Raw genomic sequence first — 17603 nt, forward strand, 5'->3', positions numbered from 1 at the left:
CTTGAGCCACAGTACTCCTGGGAACCTTGGAAGATCTTGGCACAGAACAACACAATGACTCAAGATATGCAGTTAGGTTTCCATGGAGAAATCTCCCTGAGTTGTTAAGGAATGAGGCATGTGTTGTTAAGTACTTTAAACAAAGCTGTTCATCCTTTCCAGAGATTTTGCCTCTGCAGCACTGTCCCTGCGTCTTATTGGTCAGCACAGAGGGCCAAAGCCTGTGCCACACTCACAGGTTCAAGCATAATGGATGACCAACATCTAGCCTGCAGTCCAAATGTGATACCTGGAGACCACACCAGAAATATGTGTAGGAAACAAGAGAGTCTGGTCCGTAATGTTATCTTTCTTTTGAATCTTGCATGTAGTATATATTTATACACATGCATGTGTAATGCAGAATTGACTAAACTTATGTGTTCCGTAGGGACGTGGGTGGTGCTGTAGGTTAAACCACAGAGCCTAGGGCTTGCTGATCAGAAGGTTGGTGGTTTGAAGCCCCACAATGGGGTGAGCTCCCATTGTTTGGTCCCAGCTCCTGCCAACCTAGCAGTTCGAAAGCACGTCAAAGTGCAAGTAGATAAATAGGTACCGCTCCGGCGGGAAGGTAAACGGCATTTCCGTGCACTGCTCTGGTTTGCCAGAAGTGGCTTAGTCATGCTGGCCACATGACCCGGAAGCTGTACACCGGTTCCCTTGGCCAATAAAGCGAGATGATCGCCGCAACCCCAGAGTCGGTCACGACTGGACCTAATGGTCAGGGGTCCCTTTACCTTTACCTTATGTGTTCTGTAACTGTGAAGTTAGACAAAATTGTAAACCCGTGGCTCAACAGTAGATGTTGCATGCAGAAGGATTCAGGTTCAATCCCTGGCAACTTCAAGTTACAAAGGGTGTTAGTCCTGAGACATTGGACATCCTTTGCCAATCAGAGCAGTCAGTACTAGCTAGATGGACCAATGATCTGTCCCCAAATAATCTACTTTTATATTTTTATACAGACAAGGGATGGGAAACCTGGGGCCCTCCAGATGTTGTCAAACTCTAACAGCCATCAGCCTCAGTCAGAATTGATGGGACCTGCAGTCCAAGAAGATCTGGAAGTTCACAAATTCCTAATCTCTGATATGCACAGATTTTGGTGGCATGATCTTAAGAGGTGTTCAAATGCATAACAGATGGACAAACAACTTTTCAAAATATATACTGGAAGGCAAAGTTACGGTAATCATCAGAATGAAGCAGTGCTCATTTAGATTTCAGAGACAGATAATTCTACTGGAAAAAAAACCAGAATCTGCACTACCTTTCCCTCTGCTTCTACATAGAAAATGCCATGTTATTACATTTAGTTTGTCTTTGTCTTGCCAGGATTAAGTGGGAACAATCTTTTGCAGCTGCTCTTTGAACGTCTGCTACCCACACAGCCAAATCCAGTCATTTCTATGTGCAAATGGCAAACAGTTCATTAATTACCCTCTATTTGGCAAAGCTGTTTTGAAACTAAGGCAGGACTCTGCTCGTTGATGGCATATCTGAGGTTTTTTTTGTTTTTTTTTTAATGATGTGCTCAGCTGCACAATAAGAATACCAGGAATATGTTAACAATTGCACGTTCACATGTACACTAGGGTTGCCATATGTCCGGGATTTCCTGGACATAACCAGAATTCTGCAGCAGTGTACGGGTGCAAATCAGGGAAAAATGTCCTGGAAAATTCATATGTATGGCAGCCCATGCTGGCAGGGCTGTTTTGTCGACTTCCCATAAAAAATAGCTTTAAAAGTGGATTTATTTATTTTTTGCATTTTTGCCCCAAAAGCCCAACAACTTTGCCAAAAAAAGGTCAACAACTTTCACTGTTTGAAATATGGCAACCTTAGCATACACTCCCTGCAAGTTTCAAAGTCAGTAAAGCAAAGTGATAAGATAGAACAAAAGATGGTTGGTGTCAACCAAACCAATAACAACTTGCAGAGGTCAGAATCATTTTTTCTTTTTCTTTTAAAAAAGGGTTGATTGACTTAAAAGGCACTCCCAAAAAATGAGGAACTAAGGTATACAGGAGGTATTGTAGAAGAGACCAGGCCAATGGCAGACAAAGGTGATTGACTTCATGGGACTGGCAGAGATGACCGGCAGAATCCGTGACCAGGGGAAAGAGACAGTGGAAGAGGATTGGAAGAAATTTAAAATATATCTTAAAAATTGTTGTAAAGTTGAGGAGTGTTAAGATGTCAAGGGGTAAGAAGCAGAGAATTACAGCTGTAACTAACAAATTAAAGAAAATTTAATGAAAGGGAATCAAATAGATAATTGACTAGAGGAGTTGCTAAAGAATTGTAAAACAAGGATGCAGCGAAAGGGAGGTATGGGGAAGTCAGGGGAAAGAAGGTGCACGAAAATAAGATTATGAAATTATACATGTTTAAATGTTTTGTATGTTTTTGTTTTGTATGCTTTGTGTTTTGTTTGTCTTTTATTATGTATTTGGAAAATGAATAAAAATTATTTAAAAAAAAATAGAAGAGACCAGGCCAGCTGGGTGCCTCACCATACATTTGTGGTAGCAAAGGAGCCAACCTCTTGGGGCTGAGGTTGCTTCAGCCCCCCAATAAAATATTTCAGCCCCCCCCAATTGATGGACACTGCCATTCAAATGGTTTGTGCATGCTGCAACTTGTGATCGATTGTGCAGGGCGGGTTCTCACCTGGGTCCCCCCCCAAATTTTATTCAAGTTGGCACTCCTGGCACCCTGAAACTTCACCCTGAAAACTTCATCCTTATTCTACTACATCTGTTCTGTTCATTGCTCTGATATTGCCCTGCCCAGCCCTGCCTTGCTGGGTCCGTGGCACAGGGCACCTGACACTCTGTATAGCTTCTGTGAAATCTAATAGATTTCCTGCAGAGAGTCTGAAAGCATCATGTGGTTATAAGATCACTGTGCAGCAGCGGCCAAATCCCTGCTTGAGAAAATAGCAGCATTTCCAGAAGAAATTTATCAGGTTTTGTTTTATATATGTGGTGAAATCGAAGCTCGTTAGAGGGAAAATGTCTTAATTAGGCCCTAATAGTACTTTTAGAATTCAGCACATCTTCCTAGCCTAGAGCTAACGGCATGTAAGCCTGAGAAAACATTGCAGCAATCTGAATGGAAAGAGAGGCAAGCTTATCAGAACCTATCAGCTACACTGGCGTTGGCCCTACAGGAGCAAATGAATTTGATAATGCCTTTCCACAAAGCAGAAATACAGAAGCAGAACATATAAATCTTGTCAACTGTGTATACATTTTTTGAGTCTAGCAACCTGGAGGGAAAACTGACAGAATTGTTACAATGAGAGCAGAGAATCTTTGTTCAGCTCCTTAGCCTAGCCAGCTTATTTATTTTGATTGTGTAAGACAGGCAGGTAAACAACAACATAAGGCTCTTTCTTTAGCATTAACCTTTAAGAAATTAAGTACAGTGGTACCTTGGTTTAAGAACAGCTTAGTTTATGAACAACTTGGATTAAGAACGCTGCAAACCCGGAAGTAGGTGTTTTGGTTTGTGAACTTTGCCTTGGAATAAGAACATGTTTCGCTTCCTGTTGAGTGTGTTCCATTTGTAAATTGAGTCCCCCGCTGCTATGGGAAAGCATGCCTTGGTTTAAGAATGCTTTGGTTTAAGAACAGACTTCTGGAACGGATTAAGTTCATAAACCAAGGTACCACTGTACTTCATAAGAAATCTAGTGGTAAACACAAATGATCTGCTCACTCCCCTGCCCATGGATGATTTTCATAATTTCCAACTTGTGGGTGTGTTATAGAACTGTACAATGCTGGTGCCAGCAATGGGTTGGTGTGCCCCATGGAGCCCAGTGGAACCCAGATCTTCCTCTCCAGTTTATGGGGGGTTTTTTTCAGAGGAAAGAAAGAGGTTTTTTTATCATCTGGTTATAGAAACTTGGTGGTGTAGAGTCCAGTCGCTCTGCAGCCCTTGTGGCTTTTCATCCCCCCTTCCCTTGTTGATGCTCAGTACCAGACACTAAACTCTCGTCTCAGAAGCTTTCTAGCCACCATCTTTGCTTTCCCTCAACACACTTGGAATTCCTGGGACAAAGATGGGCCTCTGAGATGATGGAAGTGTGTCTGTTGCTGTTAAGTGGTATGGAAAAGACCAGGACTGCAGAGAACTGTATCTGAAGAAGTGTGCATGCACACGAAAGCTCATACCAAGAACTAAGTTAGTTGGTCTTTAAGGTGCTACTGGAAGGAATTTTTTTTGTTTTGACTATGGCAGACCAACACGGCTACCTATCTGCAGAGAACTGTATCATTTACACAATCTTCTAGAAGAGAAAGGAAGAAAAGCAGATATGATGGAGTAGGCCAGTGGAAGTGGGGCATGGAGGCCACTCCTGTTCTGAGGGCCCACTCCGGCCTAGTGCCAGCCCTGGAACTGTGTCTACAATAGTTTTATTGAAGGATATAGGATAGACACTGTGAATGCATTGCTTTCAGCTCCCCAGATCTATCAATGCCTAATGATCCATGCTTATCTTTTAAAACGAGGGTTAAACCATTTGCTGCAGTGTTTTCTTTTTTCTATTTGCTGCTTCCAAAGGTGACATTTCAGATATTCCTGAGCCCATTATATTTTTCCACCAGATAAAATATCGAAGATGACACACGGCGTTGCTAAAGATTTTCGTGGGTTTTGCAGTAAGTGACAACTCATAGAAATATGCCTCTTAAGCAGGGGTGGCAATGAGAGATCGACCTGCTCCAATGCATTTTTCTCATTCTGCAGAAGCACCATACAATGAGGTACTTTTCCAATGGACAGACAGCAGTTTTTATGGGTTACTGAAAATGGTTATAAGATGCACCCACGTAAGCACAGTCTTTTTTCTTTATTTCTTTGTTTTCACTAGAATCTTCTGTGTTGTCTACCATTTTTTGTTTTAGTTCATTATTTTATTTAAAAAAAATGAATAGGCTGCTCTTCCTTTATGACTGCAGTGCTAAAGGTGGCATCTAGCAAATAGCCAAAATGTGCATGTAACATTCACATTGAAATTAAGGCATTTAAAGAAGATTTTTCTGTATGTTAGGCTTTCTAAGCACTCCTGTGTTGTTGTTTTTGAGACAGTTAGAGTAGACCTCCCCAATCTGGTTCCTGCCCAATGATTTGGACAGGACTCCCATCATCCCCAACAATTGGTCATGCTGGCTGGGGTTGATGGGAGCTGTAGTCCAACACTCTAGGGGTGAACCAGGATGGTGAAGCCTATAACAGAGAATGAGATCAGCTGGGCAAACTTAATATAACCCTGGGGAATTGATCAAGAATGGGATTCATCTAAGGCAGCGCTGTTTCCAAAAATGTTATTTCTGAGATAATAGCATTCTGCCCAGCTGTGGTTTTAGGAAACCTAACTTACAACTTCTCCAGGAGCAGCAAGTAGGGTGTAAAATGAAAGAGAGCTTTCATGTCAGGGCACTTCCCGATGACCTATTTATTGAGCATTCATCCCGATTTGTTTGTGTAGGAGATTAGACGTTGCCAGCTATTTCGTAAGCATTCCTTCTGATTTGTTTGCAGACATGTTAGATGACACTGAGTGTTATCCCACATTTTTCAGCGCATTTCTCCCATTCTTTAGCTTAAAAATCCCAATGGAGGAAGCAGGCTTGTTGTATAAAACTTCCCAATCAACTAAAATTATGCAACCTGATTTTGCTGATATGTGATTGCATCTTACTTGGAAAGGGGGACAGTTCAGAAAACTTTGGATAGTTCCTGGGGAACTTTTCCTATTACTCTTCCTCAGCACCAGGAAAAATCCCTGTCTACTTAATTTTAATTTTTATATGCCCATCTGCTGTTAAGGGGGCAGAGTTAATTCATGTAGTTGGCATCTTTCAATGGGAGCCCTTGAGCAACTCACTCACTCTCATCCTAATCTACCTCACAAAGGTGATGTGGCAATATAAGGAAAGCAGGCTATGTAAGTTACCCAGAAGCACTGGAACAAACTGTGAGTGCAATACAAATACATTTAATAGATCAAGTAAATGGAGGATTGCTCCTTGGAAAAACCTGAACCATAACATGTAGTGGTTGGGGTTTTTACCCACTGGCAGATTTACTTGCAAGGAAGCAGCTGGGTGGTGCTGGTGACAGCTTTGCCTTTGCTCACATGAAATTCACGTGCCACTTTTTCTACATAGGAGAACCTAGAACTATATGAAGTGTAACACAAGAACCAAGTGGGACAAAGAACCAGGAGGAGATTTTCACCTCTTTGTTCTGGACACATTCATTGGAAGGAAGAGCTGTTGCAGAATAGGAAGCTGCTTTCTACTGAGTCAGATTATTGGTTCAGCTAGCTTAGTACTGTCTACACTGACTGGTAGAGGCTCTTCTGATTTTCAGTCCGGGATCTTCTGAAATCATTCTTGGACAGGCTGGGGATTGAACATGGGATCTTTTGCACATGGAGCAAATGCTCCATCTACCAAGCTACTTGGAAAAAACTCAATTCTTAGGGCATTATCTTATCATTTGACATTGCCATGTTTTCTTCTGCTTTCTCCTACTCAGTTTAACCAAGTTCCTCCCCCCCCCCGAGGTTGCCTTGGAAACTAATTAAGGAGTGACTCTGCTTGCGAGTGAAGTTTCCACCCCACTGCTTGAGTTGAGAGACAGATGCAGAAATTAAGGTAATGCCTTAAAAATAACAACATGTATGATCTTTCATTTTAAGCTGAACAAAGATGTAAATGTTAGGACTGGAGCACAGCATTTGCTTGCATGGCAACACTGAGGTTTTTTTTTTTAGGCTTACAGCAGGGGTGCCCAGTGTAGCATCTGTGCCAGTGTGCCCACCACTACCTCAGTACATATCCCTTCAAAAGCCCACAATGCGCAGGAAACAGTTTGCTTTTCCTGCTTGGCCATTGTTTGCACTGGCTCAGTGTCTTTCCTTCCCCTAAAAAATGCCAACATTTATTGGAAGCTAGGATTGGACAACGACCCTCCCTTCCATTCTGAATGGAGGGGAAACAGTAAGAGCTTCTCTCTGTGAGCAAGCACAGTAGTGGCTGATGTAGGAACCCATTTTTAACTGATGGGGTGGCTGATACCTGCACGTACCTTCACAATTTTGGGTATGGTTTTTTCTGCTGTTTTTCCCATATTGCAGCATTTTTGTGCCCAGTTTGCTTGCATTGGGTGCTGCAACAATGTTGAACAACAGAAGGTGAGAGGAGGCACTGCACAGGGCAGCTCTGAAATTTTAAAGCCAGGAGTCTGCCATTGCCGTCCAATGTTTCACAGGTGAAAACAGCCGTGTGTCTGTGAAGCAGGGGACGGGTTGAAGCTCAGTGCTAGAGTAACATCTTTGCATGCAGACAGTTTCAGTTTCATTCCTCATCATCTCCATGTAGGGCTGCACAAGTCCCATATGTGCAGACTGGGGGTAGCCCTCCAGACTACAAATGATGTAAATGCAAACAGCACTGCATATATTTCACAGGAGCATTCTCGTTTGCAGCCCTATATCTCAACTGTCCATATCTACCAGGGCCTGCCTCTATTTTTTCTGGCACCTACCTGTACCTGTTAAATCACAGTTTCTATATTTTCTTTTGGAGGAGATGCGGGACGTGAGTGGGAAGGGCCATAGCTCAGTAAGCTTTGTAAGCAGAAGATGCCAGGTTCAGTTCCTGAAAACTCCAGGCAGAACCAAGAGAGGCTCCAAGCTGAAATCCTGAAGAGCTTCTCCCACTCAATGTGAACAGTACTGAGGGTGAAGGACCAAGTATCTGACTCAGTATAAGACAGGAATGTGCTCCTTCTATCCACATTCACATACTAACTGTTGTTACTCAGGGCCCCATGACATATTGTTATACTCCATCTACTACATTCATTAGAAAATGTCCTTTACTGTCCCTCCCCCTTCACTGTTTTAAAAGTAGCAATGAGTGTATCATGTCCTCCTTTAAAGCCTTCAAATCCAAGTGATTGTCACCACCTCTTTTTGCGGCAGCACATCTCATAAACGAGTTAGGCACTGGGGGAAGTGACTCCCTTTGTTTATCCTGACTCAGTCACCAATTAGTTTCAATGGGTGAATCCAAGTTCTAGTGCTAATGAGATAGGGAGGAGAAACCTCTCCCTGCCCACTGTTTCCACACCATGCAAAATGAGCCACGCCCAGAGAAGACTTCTCCCATTATGCCTCTGCAGGAGTTAGTGGGCTGAAACCAGAGGAATTCAAGTTAGCCATGCTGGACATTGTCTTACATTGATTTGGGGCCTGCCTTGGTCTGCATCCAAATAAGGCATTCTGGGCTTGATTCACAGAATGGCTAATTCTAGCTTTTTAAATAAATAAATAAAATCTTCAAGACATAAGAGTGAAATGAACCTCCCATTTTAATTGTCTAAGAAATGGTGCCACAGTGATCAGAATGTGTGAAAGCACATGCTAAACTCATTCTCCAGAGGAAGTGAAATGCACCAACAGCATATATAATTCATTTCAATTCTTTTGCTTGCTTTCCTTTCCTTTGGCTGGGTAAATTCTCTTCTAAGCTTAATGGAAAAAGACAATCCAAAATATGCAAATCCAGAGTTATCCCACCCCACAGTGCTGCATTATCAGCCAAACACAGTTGCCAAGAAGAAAGGACCTCTCCTTTCCCCTTGACTATCCCTACTGCAGAGATCTAAGAAGTGTTTAAAATTTCCCTGAGATTGTCTTATTTATTTATTTATTTATTTATTTACCTTGTGTGGTGATAAGGAGTTGAGCTGGAAATAAGGAAGCAAACACTTTCAAAGAAAGAAAATGTAAATCATATAGCAGTAAACCCAGGGGTAGATCAATCCTGACTGGGAAAGCAAGCCATGGCTCTTAGGGCAGATTGCTACCACTAGGCAGAATGAGTTGAGCACCTCAGGTGGAAAATAATAATAATAATAATAATAATAATAATAATAATAATAATAATTATTTATACCCTGCCCATCTGGCTGGGTTTCTCCAGCCACTGTGGGCGGTTTCTGATAAAAGATTAAAAATACATTAAAACACCAGTCATTAAAAACTTCCCTAAACAGGGCTGCCTTCAGATGTCTTCTGAATGTCAGACATCTGATGGGAGGGTGTTTCACACGGTGAGCACCACCACTGAGAAGGCCCTCTGCCTGGTTGCCTGTAACCTCACTTCTCTCAGGAAGGGAACCACCAGAAGGTCCTCAGTGCTGGACCTCAGTGTCTGGGCTGAATGATGGGCGTGTAGGTGCTCCTTCAGGTATACTGGGTCGAGGCTATTTAGGGCTCGAAAGGTCAGCACCAACACTCTGAATTCTGTTCGGAAACATACTGGCAGCAGTGGAGTGGCAGCAGCATCCTGGCTATTAAGGACAGAGTCCTTGGGAACAAGGCCAAAATCCCACATAGACCAGCGTCTTATTCTCACTGTGGCCGATCACATGCCACTGGGAAGCTTGCAAGCAGGTCCTGAGTGTGTTTCCCTGCAACTGGGGTTCAGAGACATACTGCTTCTGACAGTGGAGACAGAGCACAGCCTCAATGGCTAGTAACCATTGACAGTCTTGTCCATCATGAATTTGTCTAATGACCCTTTAAAACCATCCACGTCGGTGGCCATTGCTACTTCTTGTGGGAGGAAATTTAATACAGTCATGTCCGCTTCATGTTACGTTCTTTCAGGATATATCCTGCGGTGACCTGGAAGTACTGGAAAGGGTTACTTCCGGGTTTCGCCACTCGCACATGTGCAGACGCACAAAATGACAACACGCGCATACACAGAAGCGGCGAATTGCAACCCGCCCGTGCGCAGATGCGAGTTGCGTTCTTTTCATGTTGTGAACCGGCTTCCGGAACGGATCCCGTTCACAACCAGGGGTACCACTGTAGTTCTAAATATCTTGATGGCACCTGATTGGCGACAGCTCTTGTTTCCTCTTAGCCCTGCTTTGATGCCAGTCCTTTTGGTACTCATCACGAGTTTGCTATTAGAGGAAGTGGTGCCTCTAGGAAGCTTGCAATCAGCTGAGTGAAACAGCACCCTTCCCAAAAACTGGCATTCAGGCACATACTGCATTTGACAGTGAAGCAATAGCATGGTGTCTCTGATCCTGGAAGTAGCATATAGTCATCATGCCACTGGTAGCTGTTTCCACCATGGATTTATCAAATCCACTTAAAAACAAATCCTAAAAACAAAATACCCATCTAAACTCGTGGTCATGACTATATTCTGTGACAGTCAGTTCCATAGTTAAACTCTACTCCTCATGGGTGCTAGAGGCCCAATTCAGATGTAATAAGAAACCATTCATAAGAACCTAAGAAGAGCCTGCTAGGTTAGATCAAAGTTCCATCTCATCCAGTCTCCTGTTCTCACAGTGGTCATCTGAATATCTACAGGAAGCCCACAATAAGTGCAACAGCATTCTCCCCACTTTTGATTCCCAGCAGCTGGGATTCATGTGCATACTGCCCCCAATAGTGGAGGTAGAACATAGCCATCATGGCTAGTAGACATTGATAGCCTTATCCTTCACTAACTTTTCTAATCCTTAAAAAAAAAAAACCATCCCAAGTTGGTTGCCATCACTGTTATGGAAATGAGTTCCATAGTTTAACTGTACACTGTGTGGATAAGTACAGTGGAACCTTGGTTTCCAAATGTGTCCATTGACGAATGATTCAGAACTCAAATGCCCTAAATGCTTCCATTTTTGAATGCTTCTGTATTGAGTTTTTTTGTATTAATGTTTCCGTTTTTAGGCTTCCGTATTGAGTTCTTGGTTTTTGAATGTTTTGGAACTCGAATAGTCTTCCGAATGCGTTACATTTGAAAACCAAGTTTCCACACTATTTTCATTTGTTCTGTCTTGAATCTTCCAACATTCAGTTTCATTGGAGTTATCACAGTTTAAGTATTATCACAGACTTCTCCTTGTTCAGCCTCTCCAAGTATTCCAAGTGCAGGCTTACAATACTTCAACCCCTTTCCTAATGATCCCTAAAATGCACTTTTCCCAACAGCTGCCACCCATTTTTCACAGCTTCTATTCACAGGGCTGACATCTTCATGGAGCCATATAATATGCCCCCAAGGTATTTTTCCTGGTCCACAGTAGTAGAAACCTACTGCTTCTGATCCTCCTTCTAGAGCAACAGAATGCAAGTCTGTTCCCTCTTCTCAATATAATTTTAGTTTTTCCTGGGTGCATTCAGGCATGTGATTTATTGCATTAGTTTTATGAATCAAAATGAAAGCACTTCTGTCCCAATTTCCAATTTCCTTTTTGTACACTTTACTTGATTAAAGAACTGCATCCCAACTTTCAGAGGAGTATGAATTTTAAAAGATGGCTGTGTTTCTGTTTGTGTATTTTTTCAGAAAGCGAGAATTAAGTAGGTTAGTCTTTAAATATGAACTAAATCATATTTATCCCCCATCCCTACTATCAAACTTGTGCTGACCACCAAACCCTTTTAGGGTTCTATGTAGCAGGTGTGAGCTAAATTCATAACTGTTATTTCAGATCCCTAGTAATACCAGGAATCAGTACCATTGTTTGGAAAGGATCCTATTTCAGGTTGAGAAACCCGCAGTTCCACTACATCTGTATGAAAGGATCAGAAGATAAACCTATAGGATCTTCAGTGTAAATCAGAAGAAAAATACAACTAAGGATGTTTATGGGTAATTCCCAACTATCACCAAAAAGCCAGCTTTTTGTAATGCAATTCAACATCATGGCTCTCTTGCAATGTTCCTGCTAAGTTCAAAAGCAGCAGGATATGACCCAAGCACCCCAGTTACCCATGCAGATTCAACACACAGCTTGATTGGAGCTGAATGCTGTCGGAACCAATTCTCATCTTCAGCGCTTCTCCTGAATTGCTTATAGCAGGGAGGCTAGTTTGCCATCAGTCAATAATGGAAAATTTGCTCAGGAAAATATGCTAATGCTCTGTGAAATTTTAGCCAACAAGCCTAAGCATGCTTCCCAGGAATGAAAGCCCTGCTGAACTTAGGGAGACTGATTTCCTAGTAAACAAATTTACAGTTGGGCTGCAGTTGTGACTTTCCATTAAATTCCAAGCTGTAAAGTCAAATACTAGATTCAGTAAATTGAATTCTTTATATATTATTTAGATAGTGCCATGAGCGCTGATGACATTTCACACAAAGTACAAGAGGACAACCCTGGTGGTTCATAATCTATCATATGGTGCACTTTTAATCAAATGATTTTATTCCAAATTTACACAGATCAGGCTTTAAAAACAGTCCAGTGCATATTCTGCTAGCCCTCCCCCAACCTTAAAACAAACAAACAAACAAACAAACAAACAAACATAACAGCCCTCTCTAACAACCCTATTTAGAAATAATGATCTCAAATGCAGAGTTATGAGAGCTGTCTTGTCACAACAGGGCACAATTGGGAAAGGACCATAGCTCAGTGGTAGAACATGCTTTGTATCTTCATTCCCCAGTATCTCAAGGTAAGGTTTCCCTGAAATCCTGGAGAGCAGCTGCCACTCATTGTAGACAACATTGAACCAGATGGATTAATGGTCTAAGAAGAAAGCAGCTTCCCATGGGAGTGAAGTCTTCACTCAGGTCTGCAGGGGAGGCCTGCCCCTGAGAGCCCATATTGGGTGCTAATTAGCTCCTGGGTCTCATGAGTTTTCCCCAGCTGTCAGCACAGCCACATGGGATAGGAATCACCCCCAAGGCCAGAATGCCAGCACTACATCCCTCCACCATCATGCCAGGCTATAAAAGCCATTGCCGGCAAAAAGGAATAGGGCTTTTTGGCTGAAGATCAAGGTAGACATGCTTTAAATAATGAATGAACAAAAAGTGACAGTGCAGTAAATTGTTACTGACTCACCCTTGCATGTAAAAAAGGGTTAAAGTGAGCCATGAGCTCATGTTGGCAGCGAGTACAGCTTGGCTTGCTCCTAGCAGCTTTGCCTCCTTGTTTTCCCCCTCTTTTTGTTTGTTCTCCGAACTCAGCAAATGCTGCACGTAAGTGAATTGAATCTCTGTAAAACCCTGTATGTTCGCTAACCCAAATAGTGTATGATCCTTTTGGTAAGAAAACCAAGTACATTTATTTTTAAGTCATCTGGAATCTTTTTCATCTTTATTTTACTGCCAGCAGATGGAGACTTGTTTGATGCAACTTCTGGAAACTCTATGAGTAAAACAGTCACTTATCTGCAAAGCTAAGTTTCTGTGATTTATTCTGGCCTAGGTATTTTTGTGGGGAATGCTTGTTTAAAGGTGGATAAGAGCCAATATAAATCTAACAACGTTTTAATGTGCTTGGAAGAATCACCATTGTGCTTAACTCTGCTTTTGGAGAGTAGAATCTCTCCCAAATCTCTCTCCCCAACATAAATTTCTTCTGAATAGGCAACAGTGGTGCTGCAGGCCCAATGCAGGATGGCTCACAATGCTTGGTAACAACAGCAGGCAGCCCAATCTTTTAATTCACACATCCGGTAAGGTGGAGCGCAATGTGCATTATGTATAAAACTGTTGCACAATGATATGCCCATTACAAAAAGGGAACCTACCTGTTCCAAAATGGTGTTTATTCTTTCAACCTCGCAGTCGATCAAGTATCTTTTCTCCTGCCGCTTGTCCATTTCCTCAATGATTGCCTTGAACTCCTGAACATCTTTTATGCTTCCCACGGATCGGGCAGTCACTTGCCAATTATTTTGCACGGCGGCTTCCATAATTGCCTGAAGAATGGAAAATCCTGGGGAAAGAAAAGGGGAAAGAAGACTTAAAAACAGAAAGTCTGGGGACAAGTTGATTTTAAAACAAAGAAGGAAAGAAAGCTCCTGCTTCATCTGGAAGCAGCTGCAGTGTTTATAACCCAGTAAAATTAATGACCTGCGAGCATTCTGTGAACAATAGAAATCCAGTTGTAATTTCCCTCCTGCTTGTAGTAACCCTCTGGATTTAGCAGAGTTGCCAAGACATAGAGATTGTCCGTGAAACATTTAACACGTGCCTTGACAATTTTCAAGTCCATTCATCCTGCTGCCATAGACCAGGCAAGTACACCCACACCCACAGACCCACACCCACACACCAACGAAACTGTGTAACTTCCTTTAGATGACCTCATGTGCAATCAGCTTGATGCTGCAGAGGAAATCTATTCCAGACTGTGGACCACTTCTGCACAACCTTCCAGGAATCACATGCCAGAGATGGAAAGGTGGGCAGAGCAGTAAAAGTGAATGTTACTTCAGTGCAGTACAGATACATGTACATCCCTCTTTAGCCTCCATCCAGTCAAGTTCAAGGGCACCTTCCAGGTTGGGAAAAACTGGAGGGTGCAAAGCAAGGCTGGTAAGGGCTGAGACCTTGGGAGAGCGAATGTGGCTAGGAGAAGGCATAGCCTGGGGAAGTCCCCCCATCCCTGGCCTAATCAGCAGCCCAAAGGACAACTTGAAAAGTGCTGTTCACACCTTCAAAATATGCTCACTGAAATTGTGAGGATTATGTTTCCCACCCCAGCATTGATCTTTGTACATTCAATGGAAGGTGTAACAAACTACAGCTCCCAGGATTCTTTGGGGGAGACCATGACTGTTTCAAGCTGTAAGATACTGCTTTGAATACAGGTGAATACTGCTTTGAGTACAGGTGGAGCCTTATATTACATGAAGCAGCTTCCGTTTGACATTATCATATTTCCAAGGTGGCATGGAGCAGTACTGGAATTGATTGGGAGGTGCGGTCTGGCCCATAACTAGCCCAGACTGAGCTCTGCATAAGGAGAAAATGGCAATTAAAATATTGTGGCAATTATCTCAAGGCAAGTAATGTAGACATGTGGTTTTACTGGTATTCAGAGGTGTGTGTCCCCCCCCCTTCATGTAGTGCATTTCTTTCTTTTTTTAATGGAGAATGTAATGGCATTAAATAACACCTTTAAAGCTCATATTAAGGTAATATCGACTCATTTAACAGCTTCAGCAGAGCAGGGAGGCAGCATAAAACGAACAAAGAGCAGCACAGTGGGAAATTTACGCTTGCAAGTGGACCATTCATTCCTTGCGAACAACTGTGGCTGGGACGTAGACTGAATTTAAGCAAACTGCTGAGAGCTAATTGTGGAACAGCTGGGGAGAATAATCTCATTCTTGAAGGCTATCTGCATGGAAGCTTTTTTTTTAGGGGGGTGGGCTGCAATCTTGCTATGGTCTCTTATAGCAGGAGGGCAATGTCCCCTGACTTCATTTAAGAAGCCATTATTTACTAATGATAGGGATTCAGTCCAGGGCTGTGGGTGGATTTAACAGGCCTCATCTGCACTTTATTCTGCAAGCAGTGCCATACCATTTTAAACAGTCATAGCTTCCCCCAAAGAATCATGGCAACTGTAGGGTGTAACACTCAGACCCTCATTTCATGGAATTGTAGCTCTGTTAGGGGAATGGGGGAATGCTTCCTCACAACTCTCAACACCTTTAACAAACTACGTTTCCCAAGTTTCTTTTTGGGAAGCCATGAGAATCTGAAGTGGTATGCTGCTGCTCTCTATGGGCTCTGACTGGCTGGCTAAACCAGGTGAGGGTGGCCATTGGGTCTCAAACTCTCAGTGAGTTAGCGACTTCCCCTGCATGTGAAGACAGGTTCCGGTGGATTGAGCGGATGAAACCCATAGTGGGTCCAATGGTTAAGACGGATGTTTCTGCATGTGCTGTGGAGGTAAGTGAGGGGCAGATCAGCTCATCAGCCTGGGAAGGGAACCCCACTTAGAGAAGGAAACCTCTGATCATAAACCTCTGCTGCCTTGCACGAATTCTTTGGAAGAAGAAAAGGTGAAGGAGTAAACCCTAAACAAATCTGGAGTGGAGTTCCTAAAATGGTTGGATGGTGTCATGTATGCCTCCTTCCAGGAACTTCTGCAACCAAACTGGTGCCAAATGCATTGCATTGCATCTGTGAGGCTAAGAGGGTTTTTTTTGTTATCTGGGCAGCCCAGGACCTCCATACACACTGCCCAGACTTGCACACTGTGGAAGGTCACTTTGGTGCTGGTAACATAGCAAAAGCAACATGGGAAGCAGCAGTTCTGAGTTACCGCTTTCTGCATCCACAGCAGGCACTATGATTCTCCAGCAGTTTGACTTAACCTCTGGAGGTGCACTCCATTGCCTCTTGAAACAGATGGATGCCAACAATGCCTCTCTGTCCAGCCTGTGAAACTCTTTCCCAAGCTACACACCAGTTGGGCTTTCACTGTGTAGAAGCCAGCTTACTATACAAAGGTAACTTTTATATTTGTTGCTCTGTCCACTTCTACTTCTGGCCAGTGGTCCTCAAAAGGAAGGAAATTTAGGCCCCGGGCTGAAAATTACTCCTCACATTACCTGGTTTACAGGTTGGGTTGTCTGCCCTTTGCAAAAGAGCTTCAGTCCAGGCAGTTCCCAATGCAGCATCTTTTAAATATAACTTCTGAGCAGGGCTTTCTGGTTCCCTTAATGATGTCCTGACTTTGGTTGCTTAATGCTTCTTGAACGTTCTTGAGTTCGTACGTGTGCACTTTATTGCCGTACAATTAATACATGCTGTGCTTGGGAATACGGTCTGGCTTCCCCTCTCCCCCGAGACCACTGAAAGAGAGGCATTTACATATGTATGGTACAATGAACTCAGCCTTCCTTAACATCATATTTTACAAAGATGGCTGTGATGTCTGAGGCAGCATTACGATTCTGCTACATGCTATAGAACGAGCAGGTACAAGGCTTGGGTTAGCAGACAGCTTACAAATGAGACATTTTGATAATTGAAAACTCCAAGTGCAATTAAAGGGAAATTTATGCCGGTTTTTTAAGCTAAGTGGGGGAAAAATTGGCCTTTTATTGCTTTTGCTTAAGGAGTGTTTAATATTGTACATCATGTCCCTAAGGGAACCTGCCAATATACCTGGAGTCTTGCTTCACTGCCACACAGCTGTTGTATGCACTCATACTTTCCAAAATTTCAGAGGCAAGATTATTGGGGAGGCATAGGTCAGTGGTTAAAGCTAGGTCACCAGCCTTTGGGGGCCAAAGGGCATGTTTGCTAACTGGAGAAACATGCATGTCACAAGTAGGGATGGAAGGATCTGTCTGTTTAGATTCTCTCAGCTTTCTCATTTTACCAGTCTCAAATTCAGTTCCTCACACATTGCAGCAATTTGCAGATATTTTTTTAAAAAAAATGCACATGAACCACCAGCATTTTAGTGTGAATTTCTCCCAACAGACATATTTTTATATGTAGTTTTGACTAATGTACACATTTTTGAAAGCAATTAGCCTGAATACAATTAGTTTTGGTGTTATTTTCACTATTATCTTCACTTTGCATACATATTCTCCTGATAGATGTGTTTTTGAGAGCTTCATTACAATTTTTTGTACAAGGATATAGCTATGTCTCAGTTTCAAAAAGGTGCAGATTTGATAGATTTGACTTTAAATACACATTTCTCCCCAGCCTTAGCCACAAATCTCCCCCTCC

General features: G+C 42.7%; 1 protein-coding gene and 1 pseudogene across 2 annotated transcripts in view; one reads left to right on the forward strand and one right to left on the reverse strand.

Annotated features, from left to right (window-relative positions):
- LOC309362159 (glutamate receptor 3) overlaps positions 1-17603 on the reverse strand; it is a 206118-nt gene that overhangs the window by 104277 nt on the left and 84238 nt on the right. Inside the window, exon 4 of the mRNA XM_081897719.1 lies at positions 13646-13833. Within this exon, the coding sequence (XP_081753845.1) occupies positions 13646-13833 (188 nt within the window). The remainder of the gene's footprint in view (positions 1-13645; positions 13834-17603) is intronic.
- Positions 1-17603, forward strand: part of LOC309362141 (mothers against decapentaplegic homolog 3 pseudogene) — a 117915-nt pseudogene that overhangs the window by 86593 nt on the left and 13719 nt on the right. The window lies entirely within an intron of this gene.

The sequence above is a fragment of the Podarcis melisellensis genome, assembly GCF_964234715.1.
Source record: "Podarcis melisellensis genome assembly, chromosome: Z".
Taxonomy (NCBI): Eukaryota; Metazoa; Chordata; class Lepidosauria; order Squamata; family Lacertidae; genus Podarcis; species Podarcis melisellensis.